Source organism: Chrysochloris asiatica, unplaced genomic scaffold (genome assembly GCF_000296735.1).
Source record: "Chrysochloris asiatica unplaced genomic scaffold, ChrAsi1.0 scaffold00004, whole genome shotgun sequence".
Taxonomy (NCBI): Eukaryota; Metazoa; Chordata; class Mammalia; order Afrosoricida; family Chrysochloridae; genus Chrysochloris; species Chrysochloris asiatica.
Genome location: NW_006408522.1, coordinates 33,991,178 through 34,012,539, shown reverse-complemented (window position 1 = coordinate 34,012,539; position 21,362 = coordinate 33,991,178). Strand labels below are relative to the sequence as shown.

General features: G+C 41.9%; 1 protein-coding gene across 1 annotated transcript in view; it reads right to left on the bottom strand.

Annotated features, from left to right (window-relative positions):
* The window catches only part of PLA2G4E (phospholipase A2, group IVE), an 82,431-nt gene extending 61,340 nt beyond the window's left edge, over positions 1-21,091 (bottom strand). The window contains exon 1 of the mRNA XM_006831893.1: positions 20,912-21,091. Coding sequence (XP_006831956.1) covers positions 20,912-21,091 — 180 coding nt within the window. The remainder of the gene's footprint in view (positions 1-20,911) is intronic.
* Positions 21,092-21,362: the final 271 nt, after the last annotated feature.

Here is a 21,362-nt window from a genome sequence, read left to right as displayed (position 1 = left end):
TGGGATATCAAAGATATTGTCAGATGATTTCCTCACTCCATTGGGTCACCTCTCTTTGGAATGGCACAGATATGCATCTCTTTCAACAGTTGGCTAAATAGTTGTCTTCCAAATTTCTTGTTATAGATGAGTGAGTACCTACAGTGCCACCTCACTTTCTTGAAAGATTTCCATTTTTATTCCATCAATTCCTGGTGCCTTGTTCTTTGCCAATTCCTTCAATGCACTTGGACTCCTCCTTCAGTATCATTGGCTGTTGATCATATGCTACCTTTGAAACGGTTGAACAGCAACCATTTCCTTTTGGTACAGTGACTCTGTATTCCTTCTATCTTCTTTGGATGCTTTCTGCATCATTCAATATTTTACCCAGAGAGTCTTTCAATAACAAGCATCGAGGCTTGAATTTTTTCTTCAGTTTCCCCCAGCATAAGAAATGCTGAACGTATTCTTCGTTTTTGGGTTTCTGACTCCAGATCTTTGCACGTTTTGATGTAATATTTGACTTTATCTTCTCGAGCTGACCTTTGAAATTTTCTTTTCAGTTCTGTACCTCCTCATTTCTTCTACTTGCTTTAGCATCTCTTCGCTGGAGAACAAGTTTAAGTGTCTCTTCTGACATCCATTTTGATTTTTGCCTTCTTTCTTGTCTTCTGAATGACTTTTTGCTTTCTTCATGTATGAAGTTCTTGATGTCATCCCACAACTCTTCTGGTCTTTGGTCTTTAATGTATCAAATCTGTTCTTCAGATGATCTCTAAATTCAGATGGGATATATTCAAGGTCATATTTTGGCTCTCGTGGATTTGTTTTCATTTTCTTCAGCATCCGTTTGAATTTGCATATGAGCAATTGATGGTCTGTTCCACAGTCTACCCCTGGCTTTGTTTTGACTGATGATATGGACCTTTTTCATTGTGTCTTTCCGCAGATGTAGTCAATTTGATTTCTATGTATTCCATCTGGTGAGGTCACCCTCCTTTACTATAATTGAATTCAATCACCATTAATACTTATAAATATGTGCTTATCAATACACATCAAATGGGTCCATTTTATTGTACTAAATTATATCTCAATAAGATGATTTCAAAAGTGAAAAAAATCAATTCACTAAATGATCAGCTTACCCAAAGTACAATCATTCTACTGTGGTTGTCAGTAACACCCATTCAGATGTCCACAGGAATAGCAACTAAGTGTTTTTCCAAATCCAATGTCTACAGGAAAACTGAGGTCCAGAGGAGCTCAGAAGCTAAGATTTAACTTCTGCTTCTCTATGTAATTTAAAGGTGGACTCCTCCCTCAGGATACTCAAGGCCAAGGGCCAATTAAGGAAAGAAAGTACCCGAGGGGTTGCAGGAACAAAAGTACAAACAGACACTCAAAAGCTGCACAAAGACTCCTGTGAACCCGGATGGAGACCTGGTTGGCGAGCAGTGTACCAAGTCCAGGGGACTCTTGGACCCAGAGTCAGTGACATAGCCACAGAGGACTAGAGTGGGGAGTGAAGTGTCCAGCTGATAAGAAGAGAGAGCACATATATAAGTACACTAACACTTGCAGATGGTATCCACTTGACCTGGCTTCAATGACTGGATGATTAGAGCTCAAACAGAAGAACAAAGAAGAGGGAAGCGGAGAATAATCTAATACAATTTTATGAACTTGACATACACCTATGGATGCAGTAGCTCAAAAGAGGGAACAAATCTTCACAGCAAGGATCATTCCCACCTCCTCCACGCATGGAGAGGACAGGGATGGGCAACTTGGACATTGGCTACCCAGAATGGGGGTGCTACAGAGGCAAGAAGTGACTGGCTTATAAGCTTTCAAGAGGGAACCTAGATCCAGGGGGCATGGAGCAAGGTGGAATCTCCACTAAGTAGTATCCATTCTGCCTAGGCAGGGCTGATTGAAAGGAGATGTGGATAGGTCTCTTGTGATACAATGGCGAATAATTGTTATCAGGGCTGATTGTAAGGGCTGATTGGAATGTAAAGGTGGACATTTGGGGCCAAAGGGAGGGGAGTGATTAACCTTGCAGTCTAGGAGCAGAGGTCCCTGGGACCATCAAAGAAGAAGAGCAGAGAATGGAACCCAGAGAAGCAGTGATGCCAGGGATAGAGGCAGACACAATGAAGTGGGGAGATGGAGCAGCTGGAGACTTTGGACCCGGAGAAGGAGAGGGGCAGTATGTGGATGACCGGGGGGCAGGCTTGCGGGGTATATCCTTTGGTTGATGGATGATGCATGGAAGGGATTGTAACCATGGCAAGGAAACAATATACGACGGGATCAATGTGAAACTGATGTCCTCCTGTGTAAACTATCACATAATTCACAATAAAGCATTAAAAAAAAAAAAAAATCTGCACAAGTCACCATGCTCACACTTCATCATCCCTTTTGTTACTCCTTGGTAATTGTTTCCTAGCTGAAGAGTCCCCCACTTACAGGAAATCTCTGTTCAGAGTCAGGGCCCAGTGCTCAGCACACAGTGAGTGCTCAGCAAATGTCCTCTACGCATGTTTCTGCTGGCAGATGTCACTTAGCAAGGCCATCTGTTGCTGGCACCTGGTGCCTTGTGGGCCTCCTGGCCAGGTAACTTCAGCCCAGCCCAGCCTCTGCCAAATCCAGTCTCAGTAGAGCAAAAGGCCCTTCCATTCCCGATAAAACAGCCAAACAGGAAGGCAATGTCTGCAGTGTAGAGGCTTCCCGAGAAGCAACCCTACAGGACAGAGGAGAACTGCTCTCTGGTGATTTCGTAACTGCGAATCTTTATGGAAGCCAACTGCCTCACCTTTGTCCTGTGGAATGACTGGTGGGTTCCCACTGCCAACTTTCAACTAGCAGTCCAAGGCTGAATCCACTGTGCCACCAGCCCAACCTAAACACAAATCACTCAGAGTCTGTTCTGGCCTGTCCAGGGCTGGCTGGAGACAAAGTGAAGAAATGAGTGAAGCATGTGACTCTAGCCTCCCACCATCTCCCTGTGCCACAAACCCTGCTCCAGAATGAGTCCTCTGTCCTCCTCCACTTCCACCAGAGACTGCAGGTTTATCTTTCATGGGCCCCAGAGGACAGCTAGATCATCTGAGCGAAGTCTGCCCTGCAGTAGGAGACTATGTACATGGAGAGGCCTGATCAAGTATTGAAGCCACACTGTGCAGTGGCTCTGTAGGGTAAGTACTGGACTGTGAACCGCATGTCAATGGTTCGAACCCACCAGCTGCTCCACAGGAGAAAAATGAAGCTTTCTGCTACTGCAAAGATTTATAGTCTCAGACACCCTATAGTGGTGGTTGTTATTATTGATTATTGTCGTGGAGTCGATTCCAATTCATAGCAACCCTTTATAGGGTTTCCAAGGCTGTAACATCTATGGGAGCAGAAAGTTTCATCTTAACTGCTGATTTTGCAGTTAGTAGCCCAGCTCAAAATCCATTACTGTATCAGGGCTCTTTCAAAAACCCTATACAGGGTCACTGTGTCAGAACCAACTTGACAGCACTTAACAACAACAACACTGGGCAGATGAAGAAGGCACACCTGCTTTCTTGAGCTCACTCAAACCACATGCCTCCCCTACTCACGCCATTAGAATCTGTTCTCATTCTTAAACACGCACTGCTTAAAAGTCTTCCATGAGTCATCTCTACCAACAAGAGAGAGATCAAGATTGTTTCTTTTGATATGATGACCCTATAATCCCCTGTGCTCACACTATCCGTCCTGACAAAAAATGTCCTTTACTCTTTTCCTTGTTTATTGAATCCTACCCTTCCTGGTATGACACTGTAGGGTAATGCACTGGACTGCAAGGTCCATTTGAATTGCAAGATCAGCATTTCAAGTTCACCAGCTGCACCGCAGAAACCCTACACAGGGTTGCTATGAATCAGAACCAACTCAATGGCACTCAACACCAACAACTCTTCCTTTAAAGGAGCCCTGGTAGTATAGAGGACTATGAATTGGGCTGCTAACCATAAAGTCAGCAGTTCGAATTTACCAGTTGCTTCATGGATCACAATGAGATGGAACTGATTTGACAGCACACGACGACAACGACCACCACCACCCTTCTTTTAGAGACCCCTAGTGTGTTTGGTTGCTAATAGAAAGGCCAGTTGTTTTCTCCTGCAAGTCACTCTGTGGGAGAAAAGATCTGACTAGTAAAGATTATTGTTGTTGTTAAGTGCCATTGAGTCAGTCCTGACCCATGGCAACCCTGCATAGGGTTTCTGAGGAGCAGCTGGTGAGCTTGAACTATTGACCTTGCAGTTCAAACTGACTTTGCAGTCTAGCTCATTAACCCACAGCGGTACACCAGAACAGCCTAGGAAATCCTATACGTACTTCCACTTTGTCTTTTTAAGTTGCTGTGAGTCTGAATTAACTCAACAGGACACAATTTCAACACTACCTTCAAGGACAAGTTCAAGTTCCCTCTGCTCCAGGCAGCCTCTTCTGACTTTCCCCAACTCTGGGTGCCTATGTTCTCTGAACAGCTTGTTTTTATTACTATTTCCTTGTATGTGACCTGATCAACAAAAACACATTTGTGTGGCCTTGCTGTCTCACCCACTAGGTTGTGAGTTTGGGGGCAGGCATAGTGCCTTTATGTCCCTGGTGCTATTGTACTGTAGCCAGGAAAGTTTCACTGAGGAATTTTTTTCCCATCAAAACAATGCACCTGTTCATCCTTCAAGGATGATAAGAACTGTTCTAGGAGAATTTCCGTGGTAAACCTTACCACATCCACCCTCCAGTCTTGATCTTGCCCCTTCAGATTTCTTTTTGTTCCACAAATGCAAAGAAATGTTCAAAGGAACATGATTTGAGTCCCTCAAATCTCCCCAAACTGCCATCTTAATAAAGTATAAATTGAAGAGTTCAGAATTCTTGATTGGTTGGTTGTGTGCTGTTGAGTTGGTTCTGACTCATAGCAACACTGTATAGGGTTTCTGAGGCTGTAAATCTTTACAGGGCTAGAAAGGCTTATCTTTCTCTTGCAGAGCCACAGTTCTCTTGAACTGCCGAACTTGTGATTAGCAGCCCAATGCATAATCCACTACACTACCAGAACTACGCCAAACTTATGATAAAGGGTTGATTTTCCCAATAAGCAGAAAGCTCTTTCAAATAAATACCCAAAAGACAAGTATTAAAAGAAAAACTGATAAAGGATATAAACAGGCAATTTGTGATAGTCATGTATATATTAGTGGTTCGGAACTTTGCTGTACACCTTTAAAAAAATATTGACACTTGACTTCCAGACATTCTGATATACTTGGTATGGGGGTGATGTGGGCATTAGGATTTTTAAAAGCTCCCCTCATGATTCTAATGTGAAATAAACTTTGGGAACCATTGGAATATGCATTAAGTCTACAAAAAATTAAACACTAATGATGAAAAGAATGAATATTAAAACAAATTGACACCATTTTTAACTTATCAGATTGACACAGATGAAAAAAGATGGTAAGAGTTGGTATTGGTGAGGGTGTAGGAACAAATCGTTAGAATTCCATAGGCAGGATACAAACTGGAGCAAGCTTTTTGGAGCACACTTTGGTTATCTTTATTAACGTACAAAACTTACATGGCCTTTGACCCAGCAATTCTACTTCTAGGAATAAACTCCTACACAAATCTTCAGAGATATTCTTTTTTGCATTATTTCCTATAACTTGTTTTTATTTTGTATTGCTGTTCATTTGTTTAACAAGGTTTAGAAGCTGTTGGCAGATGGAAGTAGCTGATATCCTTTCTCTCTTATAATGTATGTCATTTGGACATTACTGACTAGGGCTGGAACTTGGACATTACTGACTAGGGCTGGGTGGATTCCTCTTAGGAATCTAGTTGCATCCATAAATTGCATAGAAGCAGAGGAAGGAAGTTGAGGGACAAAGGAGGCTGGGGACTCTGACCTCATCCTATGGAGAATTGAAGTCGTTGAAAATGTATATGGTAAACTAGAGACCCTTGTTGAGACAGAATGGCAAAGAAGGACACTAGAAGAGGAAATGTGCATAAGTGTAAGGGAAGTCTGGGTCATTATTAGCTGATTTGAGGGAGCAGTAATGACTCAGTAGTAGAATTCTTGCCTTCCATGTGGGAGACCTAGGTTTGATTCCCAGCCAGCACAACTCTCACACAGTTACCACCCCTCCATCAGTGGAGTTTCAGGTGTTGCTATGATGCTGAACAGGCCTCAGAGGAGCTTACTAGGAAGAAAGGGTGGTATCTACTTCAGGAAATTAGCCAATGAAAACCCATAGAATACAATGGCAGCAGCGAGCGTATTTGAAGCTAAGACGCAGGAATAATGCTGAAACGCTTTCATTCTCACTCGGCTTCTTCTTGCTGTTGTTGTTAGGTACTGTCAAGTTGGTTCCAACTCATCGGGACCTTGTGCACAGCAGAATGAACCACTGCATGATCCTGCTCCCTCCTCACAGTCGTTGTTAAGCTTGAACCCATTGCTGCTGCTCATCTTGCTACCATGGGTCTATTCTAGCTCCCTGAGTGTATGCACTGAGAGAGCTCAATCATTAAGAATGATAATTGGTAAACTTTGCTGGGAACTCTCCTCATTAGTCACGACAAATCAGTGTCCTTCATTTGTTTACTGACGCTAAACTTCTCTACCAAAGCATCTGTGCTGATGTGTTCCAGCTTATAGCAGGAGATATTGTGCAGGGATGGGGTCAGACAGACCCAGTCAGGAGAATGATTTTTCAAGTTCTGGTAATTTTTCAAGTTACCTTCCTCGCATCAAGCAGATGTACCATTGTCCACCATCTGGGTCTTCCCCTTTCCTCCCACTGAACTATCCACTCAACGGGCAAGGGAACAAAGCCATGGACCATTGAAACTCGACTGAAGGAGATAGTTGGAGTTACAGAAGTTAACATCAAGTATGAAGAGGGTTAGAAGCATAGAGAAGAGTTAGACTGATATTGTGTCATCTACAAGTGGGTAGACTTGACCTTAGTATAAGAAATAATTTGGCCACTTGGGAAGTAATGAGTTTCCATTGCTGGAATTATGCAAGGGATAACTACCTAGAAGGTTCCAAGGAGATTTCGACACCAAACAGGAGTTTGCTCTAGAATCCAGATGACCTCTGAGCTCTGAGATTCTGAGATTCTGTTCCTCTCTATTCCACCACCCTGTGAATCTGGAGGACAAGTCAGTAACCCCTTCACCTGTTTGAGACACCTGTCGGAGAAGCTGTGTAGAGGCCAGACCAACCTTTGTTGCTGAATATGTGAGGCTAATAATTTACTGTGCAGGAAGGAGAGGTCAGGGCAGGCCCAATCTGGTCTGATAAAGGAGATAGTTGGGAAAAGGAGGCCTTTGGGTCCCTCATACCAGGTTCCCACCATCCATACTTCAAGTCCATACTTTGGTGGTTTGCATGTTACTATGATGCTGGAAATGATGTCATAAGTATTTTAAATACTGTAAGGGTCACCCATGGTGGATAGCCTTTAACAGACCTTTCAGACTAAGACAGACTAGGAAGAAAGGACTGGTGATCTGTTTACAAAAACTAGCCAGTGAAAACCTTATGTATCACAAAAAAACATTGTCTGACTCACTTACTTTAGGAATCAATTGCTAGAGGAGGACATCATGTCTGATGAAATTAAGGAAGACACTTAAAAGGATGAATTGCCAGAATAGTTACAATTCTGGACTTGAACTTGCCTGTGATCATGAGAGTGACACAGGTCCTAGCAACTTTATTGTACATAAGGTGACCATGAGTAGGGGTCAGTTCAATGGTAGATAACAAGAAGTCAGGTGATGTGAGTGGCTATCCACTCTTTCTTTGAATCTGTCCTAGAAGTTGTCTCACAGGGCAATTTTTTATTGTGAATTAAGTGAATATTTACAGAGCAAAGCATCAGTTTTACATTTAACCAATCATGTATTTCATTTCATTTCAATGATTGCAGTCCCCTCCATGCAACATCAGTTATCCCACTTCCTCCCTGTGATTCTTCTTTCCTTTCAATCTTCTTTTCCAACCCTTCTGAATCTTGTCCTTAGGTAAACACTTCCCTTTTGATCTTGAATGGTTGACCATTCCATGGTGTGTACACTTCACTAGTGTTGCTGTTCCCCCTATATACCTACCTGCTACTTGGCTGGAAATTGAGTCACAAAGGTGAGTTCCATTACAGACTTTAAGGGTGAACAAGGGCCATACTCTTGGGTTCCTCCAATCTCTTTCTGACCAGTAAACCCAGTCTTTTTATCATTTTAAATTTTGTTCCACATTTTCTCCTACTCGATGTAGGACCTTCAGATGTGATCACAGAAAGAACAGTTGGCGTGGTAGTTGGGTACTATCTAGCTCCTCTATTCTCAGAATCATGGAGATTACTGTTCACATGTTCTATTAGTCCATTGGACTAATGGATTCCAAGTGTCTTGAATTTTCCTCACCCTTCTTTCCTTGGCAAAGGGAGAGACCAATAGTTGCACCTTAGACGGCTGTTTCATGAACTTTTAAGACCCCAGTTGCTATTCACAATAGTAGGATGCAGAATGTTGTCTTTGTGGGCTATGTTATGCCAAATGACCATGGGGTCCCCCAAGACTATGGTCCTGAGCCTACAGGCCCAGCAACACATTCCCTCAAGGTGTTTGGTAATGTCTAAGAAGTTTTCATCATTTTTTCTCCTGTATGCCACATTCATGGATATGTTTGCAGCAAGGGTAAATACCCATGTACAAATACCATGTCAAACCTTTATATATTTGTGGATCTAGTCCCACTATCCCTCTTATACCCATTCAGTCTGTGTATCTGTCCATGTGTCAACCCATTTGTTGTTGTTGTTAGGTGGCACCGAGACGGCACCGACTCATAGCAACCTTATGCATAGCATAATGAAACACTGCCCAGTCCCATGCCAATCTCACAATCATTGCTAAGCCTGAGGCAATTGGGGACACCACTGTGCTAATCCATCTCATTGGAGGTTTTCCTCTTTTTCTCCAACCCACCACGTTACCAAATACCACATCCTTCTCCAGGGACTGGTCCTTCCGAAAATATGCCACAAGCAAAGTCTGGCTATCCTAGCTTCAAAGAAACATTCTGGCTCTGCTTCTTCCAACACATGTTTGTTTATTCTTTTGGCAGTCCATGGTACTTTTAACATTCTCCTCCAATCCATAACTCAAATGTATCAATTCTTCTACAGTCTTCTTTATTCACTGTCCAACTTTCACATGCATATAAGGATATTGAAAATACCGTGGTTATATCAGGCACACCTTAGTCCTCAAACTGACATCTTTGCTCTTCCAACACATTAAAGAAGTCTTGTGCAGCAGATTTGTCTAATGCAATACATCGTTAGATTTCTTTCTTTTCTTTTCTTTTTTTTCTTTTTGCTGTAAAAGGAAGCTTTATTGTTTTCATTTGATTCCCGGCTTGGGAGAAGAGGAGCTCCAGGGTGTTGACTACGCTGCCTCTGTGTCTGGAGAGCAAGGTTCAGGCAGAAGATATGCGGAGAGCAGGGGAATGCTGAAAGGCCCTTCATAGGTTGTGGGGCTCCACAGGCTCTTCCTAGTTGTGCTTGAGAGTGAGCCTCTCGAGGAGGTATTCGCCCAGCCCTGCCTGGGGATCCGTCATCCGATGGAGGTTGGTCAAGTGGTCGCCCATCTTCTTAATAATTTTCACCTCCTCGTGGAGGAAATGATTCTCCGGAAAGTCACAGAGGTGGTGGTCTGTGTGGGTAGTGCAGATCCAGAAGAGACTGGTTCAGGTTCTTCTCCAGGGCCAGGGCGGCGTCCACGGCATCCAGGGTTCTTCTACACTCATCTTGGGAAGGTTTCTGCATGTCCTGGAAGAGTGTGCTACCACCGTGCTGGTTTTGCAGTTTCAAGAGACGCTCAGCACCCTCACGCTTCTCCTTTGCCAACTCACGGAAGTGCCCCACACCTTCCAAAGCCACATCATCGCGATCGAAATAGAAGCCCAAAGAGAGGTAGGTGCAAGAGGACCATAGATGCAGATTAATCAGACAGTTGATGCTGGCCTCCACTTCAGCGGAATAATTCTCTCTCTCTCTCTCTCTCTCTCTCTCTCTCTCTCTCTCTCACACACACACACACACACACACACACATGGTGTTTAGCTGGCCCCGGTAACAGGGAATGCTGTTACCAAGAAGATGGTCCCGGAGAAGAGACTGTGCCCAAAGAAGTTGTTAGAGGTGGTCCGAGGCTGGAGGTAGGGGAGTCCCTGGATCTGTCCCGTCCAAACACTGTTGCAAGACACAGATTCACAGGACCGCAGCGCTAACTTGATCTTTTGATTTCTTGACTGCTGCTTCCAAGAGTGTTGACGGTTGATCCAAGCAAAATAATATCTTTGACAACGTCAATCTTTTATCCATTATATGGATGTTGTTTATTGGTCCAGTGGTGAGGATTTTTGTTTTCTTGACATTGAGATGAAACCTGTACTTTGATCTTCATCAGTAAGTATTTAAGTCCTCTGTGCTTTAGAAAATAAGGTTGTATTATCTGCATATTGCAAGTTGTTAACAAGTCTTCCACCAATCCGATTTCTTCATATAATCCAGTTTCTCAGATTACTTACTCAGCATATAGCTGGAATAAGTATTGATGAAAGAACACAAGTCTGGTGCACACATTTCCTAATTCTAAACCATTTAGTATTCCCTTGTCATATTTTGGCTCTTGTGTACTTGTTTTAATTTTCTTCAGCTTCAGCTTGAATTTACATATGAGCAATTGATGGTCTGTTCCACAGTCTGTCACTAGCCTTGTTTTGACTGATGATATGGAGCTTTTCTACTGTCTCTTCTCACAGATATAGTCTATTTGATTTCTGTGTATTCCTTCTACTGAGGTTCATTTATATAGTTGTCTTTTATGTTGTCTAACAAAGTATTTGCTATGAAGAAGTAATTGGACTTGCAAAATTCTATCATGCGATCTCCAGCATCATTTCTATCATCAAGACCATATATTCTGACTACAGATCCTCTTTGTTTCCAACCTTTGTATTCCGATCACCAGTAATTATCAATACATATTGATTACATGTTTGATCAATTTCTTACTGAAGAAGTTGGTAGAATTCTTTAATTTTATCCTCACTGACTTTAGTGGTTAGTGCATAATTTTGAATAATAGTGGTATTAACTGATCTTCCTTGTAGGCTTATGAATATTATCCTATCACAGACAGCAGTTGTACTTCGAAGACAGATCTTGATATGTTCTTTTTGATGATGAATGTGACACCATTTCTCTTCGATTTGTCACTCCCAGCATAGTAAACCATGTGGTTGTCAGATTCAAAATGGTCAATATCATTCCATTTCAGCTCACTAATACCTAGGATATTGATGTTTATGCATTCCATTTCATTTGTCACAATTTCTAATTTCCCCAGATTCATATTTCATACATTCCATGTTGTGATGTGATTACTAATGGATGTTTCCAGTTGTTCTCTTCATTTTGAGTTGTGCTCCATCAGCAAATGAAAGTCCCAAAGGTTTTACTCCACTCACGTCATTATTGTCAACTCTGAGGAGGCAGCTCTTCCACAGGAGAATTTTGAGTACCTTCTTACCTGAGGGGCTCACCTTCTAGCACTATATCTGACAATAATCTGGTACTCTTCATCATGTTCCAATATTCACTATGCTGGTGCTGACAGTATTCTACTACTATTCATAAGGTTTACAGAAGTTAAATATTCATAAGTAGTCTGCCTCACCTTCTTCCTAGTCTGTCTTTGTCTGGAAACTTACCTAAACCTATCTACCATGGGTGACCCTGTAGGTATTTAAAATAACGCAGTAACATGCAAGCCACCACAGTATGACAAACTGACAGATGAAAGGTGGCAGCAACCCATAGATTGCTGTTAGTGTAGGATTCACAGGGCAACTTTGATGTAACCATGGAACAGTTTGTCCTGTGTGCTCTTACCTACTCACTGACACACTCTCGCAAATGGCGTGTAGGGAGCACCTGCAGTGAGGAGGCAGAGGATATATAAAAACAACAACAACAACAACAACAACAAAACAACTCTGGAAACTAAATAGGATGCAAATAAAGAGGTTGCAGCAACATCAAACTTTTACAGACTTGTTGGAGAGATGAGACCTACACAAACAAATGTCAGGGAACAATGGGAGTTTGGCATCAGAACAACCTGATTTATATCCTGCCTCTACCACTTACTAGATGGGCAGTATTAGGCAAATATTTTATCTCTCTATCACTCATTTTCCTCATCTGTAAAATGGGATTGATGACACTTTTTTCACAACATTGCCATAAAGAGTAGAGATAAAACATATATAAAGAGGCTTGTGTACCGCCTGTCATATAATAAGCTTTAATAAATTGTAGCTATTGCTGTTTTTATTATGTTTGCTATGGTGGTGGTGGTGGTGGTGTGCCGTGCAGTCAGTTCTAACTCATAGTGACCCTGTGCAGGGCTTCTGAGGCTGTAAATCTTTACAGGAGCAGAAAGCCTCATCTTTCTCTTGTGGAATGGCTGGTAGTTTCATACTGCTGACTTTGAAGTTAGCAGCGAAACTTGTAACTGCTACGCTATTGGGAAGAACTGCCTAGAACTGAAATAGAAAGGCAGAAACCTAAATATTAGTGTCGGCTGGGGCAATCAGAAAAAGCTTCATTCATTCATGACAAAGATCTTTGCGTATCTATTAACTGCTAGGTACTATGCTATAGACGCTGAGTATCAAAATACATTTGGTACCTACTCTGGTGGAGCTCACAGTGAAGTAGAGTTGATATACAATGAACAAATAAGAGCAACTGTAATTAGGAGTTAACAGTATTATCAAGAGAAAAAATTAAGTATTCTAAAGACCATTATAGAACGTACCTGATTTAGATTGAAGAGGAGTCAGGGAGACCTCTCAGATAAAGTATCCTTTAAGTTAAAGCTTCAAAGAAGAACAGGAATTAGCTACAGGGACAAGCCTCCCAGGCTGAGGTACAACATGTGCAAGACTCTGAGAGGTGGAAAATGCTGGCATGTTTAGGAACTGAGAGAAGGTCAATCTGTCTGGGATATAATGAGGAAACAGTAAGAATTTCTGGGATGGTGGGCAAGGGCTGGAAACCATGGTAAGGATTGGTCTTTATAGGGATTGGATGTCATTGAAGAGTATTAAGTAGAGAGCTTGTTTGAGTAGATTAGTTTTTAAAGATCACATTGGATGTTGCGTGGGGAATGGGTTGGGAAAGAGCGAATATGGGAAGAGTTGTAGTGGTTCAGACAGGAAAATGTGGTTTGGGTCAAGGTGTGGGGCAGAGAAAGAGAAGAGTGATGGGATTCAAGAGGAATTTTATGGATAGGTAGAACCTATCCAATTTGGTGTCTAATTGGATACGAAGGGTGAGGAAGAGGGAGTCTAGGGGCTTCAGCAACCTGGTGGATGAAGATGACAAGGAATGGGGAGAGACATGAGAGCTGAGCCTTGAGTCTTTCAACTTGGGCGAGGTTTGGAAAAGCAATAGGGAGGACAAAAGGGAGAACATTCCAGGAGGGAACCATCAGAATCTAGGTGAAGAGGTAGGAATGAGCTTGCCTCATGCCATGTAGGCGGCTCAAAGTAGGCTGAGACCTGTCAGGAGAGATGGATGTGCACTGGGCTGGAACATAAAGTGTAAAACAGGACTGGGGCAGGAGCTGGGGTGGGACCCAATCATTTGGGGCCTTTGAAACTAAGCAGAGGTATCAACCTTGATGTCAAAGATAGTAGGAAGCCCTCTACGTTCTTGGCCCAGCAGCCAGCCAATCAGGCAACCACTCATCATCATTTGGTTGAAAATTAAAATCTTTAGGACTATGCCAGGGCTGGAAAAACATGAATACGTAGTCATAAAACTTCTACCTCTTAAAATATTTACTGACCACCCACTCTGTGTTCAGCAAAAGAATAATAACTTGGGATGTTTGTAAGTCTACTTTCTCCTTGGTTTCTTCCCACTTTGTTGGCTATTCCTTCTGACTCCTTTGATGACTCTTAGGCTCCTATGAGTCTTTAAAAGAAGAGAGCAGGAGAATTCAAAGTTTAATCCCATGTCTTCTCTTTCTTCACTTTTTCTTTTGGTGACCTCATCCAGCTTCATGGCATTGAAATCATCTATATACTCTATTTATCAAAGTATATTCTCTCCTCAACCAGATCCTAAGTTTCAGACTTGTAATTTCAGCTGCCCACCTGAGATCTCCACTAGGATACAAAACAGATATCTCAAATTTAACAAGTTCAAGCTCAGTTTCCTTCATCCCATTTCATTTCTACTCTTTCACCAGAGTGGGGGATCCTCCCAGCAAGCATCTAGGAGGCATCTTTGGCTTCCCATTTCATATCCAATCTGTCAACAAGTACTATCAAGTTTACATCCAGAAAAATCCAGAATCCATTCACTTCCACAATCCATTACCACCACCCCATCTCTTTCTGATCTATATCCAAAACCTCTTCACTTGTCTGTTTCCTAGGTAATCCATTCTCCATAGACAAGCCAATGTGATCTGTATAAAATACAAATCCACTAAAGTGAGTTCTCTGATTAAATTTCTCCAATCGTTCTCCACTATGCTTCAGAACAAAATCCAGTTGCTTTCTGCAGCATCTTGCTCAGTACATGGCTCTGACCTCATCTTCTACCACTTAATTCTTCCTCTCTACCCCCTACTTGACTGCTCTCCAGACAAATTGATGTTTCTCTCTGTTTCTAGAACAGACCAACATTGTGCCAACCTGAGGACCTTCACACATAGAATTTGCTCTTTCTGGGACACTCGCCCATGAATCTTCTCATCAAATGTTACCACTGTAGCTGATGTTTCCTCCCCACTGCCTGTCAATGTCAGTACAGATGTTGTTCACAGCACTCGTCACTATCAGAAATTGTTGGTGTGTGCTGTCAAGTCAGTTCTGACTTATCATGACCCTGTATAGGGTTCAAGAGTGGCTGGTGGGTTTGAACTACCAACTTTGATGTTGTTGTTGTTGTTAAGTACTGTCAAATTAATTCCGACCCATAGCCACACTGTATAGGACTTCCAAGGAGCAGCTGGTGAGCTTGAATGGTAGCCTTGCAGTTCAAATGGCTTTGCAGTCTGGCGCATTAACTCACAGCGCCACACCAGGACTGTTAGCAACCCACTTATCCTACAATGCTATACCAGGGCTCACACACACACACACAAAGGCATATTATTTAATTAATTTAATTGTTTGATTAAATTAAACTAATGTATTTATGAAAGGAAGTAAAAAAGTATTGTAATAAAATCATAGAAACTTCTATTAAACAAAGATAGCAAAATATAAAGCTGTTGTTTCTTAACATACCCTCCATCTAGGTGTATATGCTTCTGAAGGCTGCCCCAAGTAATTTTGCACTCTTTGATCTATATCACGTCAAAACAGCAGTTTTGGCATCCTCAAGGGACACAAATTGTGTTCTTTTGAAATGTTCTTTGACTTTGGGAAACAAAAAGAAATCTGAAGGGGCAGAATGAGGGCTATAGGATATATAGGGTAAGGTTTCCAAACAATTTTCTTGTAAGATAGCCTTTTCTTCCCTCAATGATGAGCAGGTGGATTATCATCATGGGATAAAATTCCTCTGTGCAACTTTCTTGGTATGTTTCTCACCAAGGCAGTTTTCAATTTTCTTTAAATTTCTTCATAAGAAGCCTCCATGATTGTCCTGTGTCCTTCAAGAAATTTTGTCAGGATTATCCCTTTATGCAACTATTGGTCTCTCCTGTCCATTAGAAATAAGAGTGAAGAAAATCAAAGCTGCATGGAAACAATTAATTTGATGGATTAATAGACCGCGAGAATATCAGCCTCCATGATCCTGAGAACAGAAGAACTAGATGACGCCTGGCTACCACTAACAACAGCTCTAAAAAGGATCACATTAGAAGGTACTGGATAGAGTGGAAGAAAAATGTGTAACAAAACAAAAAAACAAAAAAAGACTGGGCTTATTAGTCATATAAATACAGGTGGAATCCCCAAGACTATGGCCCATAGTCACCCTTCAGGTCTAGAAATGAACTCAACCACATGGCTCCATTTTCAGCCAAATTGACTGGTAATTTTGCTTGGATTCACAATCAACATTCTTGGAAGAAGCAATCAAGAAATCAAACATACTGCATTAGGCAAATCTGCTGTAAAATACCTCTAATGTGCTAAAGAGAAAAGAGAGCAGTTCGATGACCAACGTGTGTCAGAACTCCTTGGGAGCCACTGATTTTATTGGACATTTTTTGGGGGGGTGGGGGAAGGCACCCTAAGGAGATTCCTAGTACTGAGAGAACTTGTCTTCAACAATCATAGTTTGTTTGAAATAAACCTTTACATATATGAACTGGAAATCTAGTAATAATACTTTTCTGATTTGCTCTTGTATTTATTTATTTTATTCTACTTACTTAAACATTTTCATCTATTACTCATTTTGTTGTTGTTGTTAAGTGCTATCGAGTCGGTTCCAACTCACAGTGGCCCTGTATAGGGCTTCTGAGGAGTGGCTGGTGGATTTGAACCACCGACCTTGTGGTTCAAACCGATCTTGCTGTTCAGTGCTTATCCTACAGCATCACACCAGGACTCCATTACTCATTTTAGTCATATTTATGTATGTATGTATACATATTTATTTATTTATTCTGTTACTCCATTGGGATGTGAATTTTGAGAGAGCTGGATCTTGTCTGTCCTGCTCACTGCTCCATCTCCCACTCTAAGAACAATACCTAGAACATGGTGGGAGCTCGAGAAATGTTTGTGCAATGAGTGACTACATGCTTCAGATGTGTTCCTGTCTTCTTTGGGGAACATGACAGCCACAGGAAGAGTTACATAAGAATACAGTGAGCAAGTAGTATCTTTAAGAGGTGATTCATTGCAGACCGGAAGAGCTGATATTTGCATAAAGATGAATGGAAGATAGTATGTAACCTGGCAATGGGAGTTTTTGACTAGGCTCTAGAAAGACAAAAATATGGTCAAGACAGGTGGTCTTGGAGGAGCATCTATAAAGGATCAAAATGGTGGGTGGTGGTCATGGTGGTGGTTTTGTGCCATTGAGTCTGCTCTGATTCATAGCAACCCTGCATAGGGTTTCCAAGGCTTTAAATCGTAATGGCAACAGGAAGTCTCATCTTTCTTCTGCAAAATTGTTGGTTAATGAGAGCTATTTGAAAATGGACGGGTCATGATGGTTTGCTCAGCCTTTTCCACGTAAGTAACTGAAGGCTCTGATATCACAAATCCTCTTAATCATGTACAACTCCCTACATACACAAACTCCACAACTTCACAACTCTTTTGAACAACTGACTATGATTTTTTTTTAAATCTTGTTCAGATATTTCACAAAGGTCTTAGGAAATAACCAATGGACCAGTTTCTGAGAAATTCTGAGGAAATTTGAAAAAAAATAAAGCCTCTATAAAAACTCTAAATTTTATCAGCAACCTTAATAAATTATGGCACATACACAAGATGTTCTATTGTTCAGCTATTGAAGTGACAATTAGGAAATTTAGATAGCAACCTGGAAAACATTCACAACTACAATTTTAGGTCTTAGATGCAAGTTCAGTATTATCAGCACACCTATATAAACAAACATTAAGGGGAAAAAGACTGAAGAGGAACACATAGTTATTGTATTAGGCTAATGGGATTATGGTGGACTTTTTGGTTTTTTTAAACAATTTTAGAAATTATTTTTATATCTCAAAAGTGAAAATCCTAAAGCTGACTCCCATGTTGAGCAGCTATTGCTTCAGGAGTTCTGAGTTTCTGTCCGGGGTGATGAAAACTATGTGAAGATGGACAGTGATGATGTCTGCACAGTAAGAAGAGTGTCATTAGTGCCACTTATTTACATATCTGGAAGTGCTGCTGATGCTGTACAATAAGCTCTGGACTGCTAAGCACAAAGCTAGCCATTCAAGCCCACCATCTGTTCCGTGGGAGAAAATGCAGGCTTTCTTCTCCCATAAAAATTTACAGCCTCAGAAACCCTATACAGGATTGCTATGAGTCAAAACTGACCCAATGGCACCTAACATCAACAACAACAAATGTACACTTAAAATTGTAGGTTTTTGTTTATATTTTAGCACAATACATTTTTCTTAAATTAAATACAGTGTCTTTTTGTGGTTGTCTGTGCCCTTAGCCATGTGATGCTTTTTCTGTCCCCTCAAGCAGATGGAGAAAGACAAGGAGCTGTGGACACAGCCTAATTCCTGCCCCTCAACAGTCTTAAAGACAAGAGGTCAGAAGGAGGGAATGGTTATAAAGTCAAAATAACATCAGCAACAACTGATATTTCTCCAAGTTCATATGTTCCAGGCATTGTGGAACTGAGTAAGGATGGAAGTGGGCTACTTTACCCTCACATAATTTTTTTTCCACAGATGAAATAACTGAAGCTTGATGTGTTACATGGCTAGCAAGGTATCAGCCCCAGGTCTGATTCCAAAGCCCATGCTCTTTACCACTCTAATGAGGATGACACTTTTACAAATTATTTAACTATTGTGCTTTAATTACTCCCATAACCTTTCAGCTAGCCAACTTATTCTAAGTGTGAGTCAGGAGGTTTATGATATGGAGCAGGCATGGGCAGGCCCTTGACCTCTTTAACAAGGCAGCAGGCAGGAAATCAGGTACAGAGAGCACGGGTTATTTCCATTCCCATCTCCCCCTCCAGCATATATAGATTGAAGCAACCTATATGTCCATCAACAGACAAAAGGATAAACAATTGTGGTACATTTATGCATTTCATAAAGAGAAGTGAAATCCTGCTATATGCCACAACATGGATGAACTTTGAAAACCTGTTGAGTGAAGTCAGTGAGCCACAAAACAATAAATACTATATCATCTTACTTATATGGAATGCAAAAGTAAGCAAATGCTTAGAGACTAGTGTTTATTAGTGGCTCTCAGGGGTGGGAGAGAGTGAGGGAAAGGGGAAATCATTGTTTAAGAAGCAGTGAAAATATGTTAATTGTTGTTGTTGTTAAGTGCAGTCAAGTCAGTGCTGACTCATAGCCACCCGGTATAGGGTTTCCAAGGGGTAGCTGATGAGTTTGAACCACAGACCTTATAGTTCAAACCAAACTTGAGGTCAAGTGCTCATCCTACAGCACCACACTAGGGCTCCAAAATCTGTTAATGGTGATGGAAAAATTAGAAACTGGGGTTGCTGAACTGTACATGTAAAAAGCATTGAATTGCCAAATGTTGGGTTATATATATATATTTTTTTACAACAACTGAAAAAATAAAGAACAGGTCTGACCCTCTAGACTACAGAGAAGATGTCTGCAAAGGAGGTAGAATCAGGAAGAAGAAGAGAGATGGAGAGGCAGAGGGAGTGCAGAAGAACCTGAGCCCAGATGCCCTCTCTTTGGGAAGGGTTTGCTAATATGGGGCCCAGAAGGGGCAGAGTTGAGGGAAACCTTGGGGATGGGATTCCTTTGTGACTCTGAGAGGAGAATGCTCTGCTGACAAGTTACACCTCTGTGCAGGCAGCCAGCAATAGCAAAATGTCCTAAGGAGGACTGAGTTGGTTCCTGAGTGGCCCTCAGTTTTCTTGCATCAGTAGACACTGGGCTGAGAAGTGCAGGTATGAAATGGGACCCACTGGGGCTCAGAGTGGACCCACAAAGGAGTCTGCAGAGCTGTGGAGTCCTGGAGGCAAAGGGAGCGTGGTCAATACTCAGTCTGCATCATGGCTGACTACCACATGGACACTGCAGGGAAGCTACAGGAAGCCTGGGAGGCAGAACCTGGACCAGCTAACTGATCAGTAAATTAAGAAACGCTGCTTATTTTTACAGCTCACTAAAGAGGGTGGTGGTTGTTAAGTGCCATCAAGTTGGTTCCAACTCATAGCAACCCTGTGTAGAGTTGCCAAGAAGCAGCTGTTGAGTTTGAACCACTGACCTTATGGTTAGCAGTCCAGTGTTCATCCTACAGCACCACATCAAGACTGTTAGCTTGGGTGACGGGGGAGGCAATGTAATAAATAAATGAAATTACTAGAAGAGACATACTTATTAAAGGTTGTCTTTCCACTCGGTAAGGTTCACAAGAAAGATTCAAGCCATACACTCCCTCCATACAGCTGAGTTGCTGGTGTTTGTGCGTATGACAATACAATTATGCGGGACTGCACTACGTGCCAAGCATTCTGCTGGCTCTTTACATCTGTGGGCTCATTCTTTCTTCTCAACATCTCACTAAAAGAAAGATCTTTTATCTCAGATTACCTATTGACTAGTCATGTGACCTTGGGAAATGTCCTTAATCTCTCTGAGCCTCAATTTCTTCATCAAATTGAGATACTAATTCCTTTCTGGTAGTGTATGACACCTAGAGTATATTCAATAAAAGCTCACCACTGGTGATATTAACAGCTCTTTTGAGCACAACAACAACAACACACTGCCTTTGAGTTGATTCTAACCCGTAACAACCCTATAGGACAGAGTAGAACCACTCCTAAAGACTCAATCTTTATAGGAGCAGATAGCCTTGTCTTTCTCCCTTGGAGTGGCTGGTGGATTTGAACCTCCCACTTTGCGGTTAGCAGCCCAATGCTTACCCCACTATGCTACAGGGCTCTTTCTTTTGAGGTAACGATAGGCAGGCATGAGGGTGAGAGAGGTCTTCAGGGAAAGAAAAGAATGAACAAAAACACAACCTTTTAACTCTGCCTCAGCACACGTGATCTGCTTCAGTCAGAAAGGAGCAGAAGCCCTCTGCCCAGGAATGCAGACATACCTGAGAGCCCCAAGGGGCCATGGGAAGCACAGATGGAAGGTAGGCAGTTTCCAGGTCCTGTGAATCCTCATGCGCATTAACTTTTCTTTCTGATCTGTTGTCTTCGTCCCCTTGCAGGCTTTGTTTGAAAGAGCCAGAACAGTCTGTGGAATCCTGGAAACTCATTTCAATCATGTCCATTTCTCTGGAGTTCAAGACAAAATGTGGAGAGCTGGGTTGGTCCTCAACAATGAGGCATCCAGGCATCCTCGGGGAGTTTCAAGGGAGTTTTGCAAGAAAGCAACGTCATCAGATTCCTCTTGAAGATAATTATTAAGGAGGTAAACAAAGTCAGGACGTAACTAAAGAAGGAGTTCCATATCTCTGTGAATATTTCAGACAACCTGGGACTACTTTGGACCGACAGTTCTTGTACTGTGTGAAAGGTAAAACAGGGTAAGGGCTAGAATTA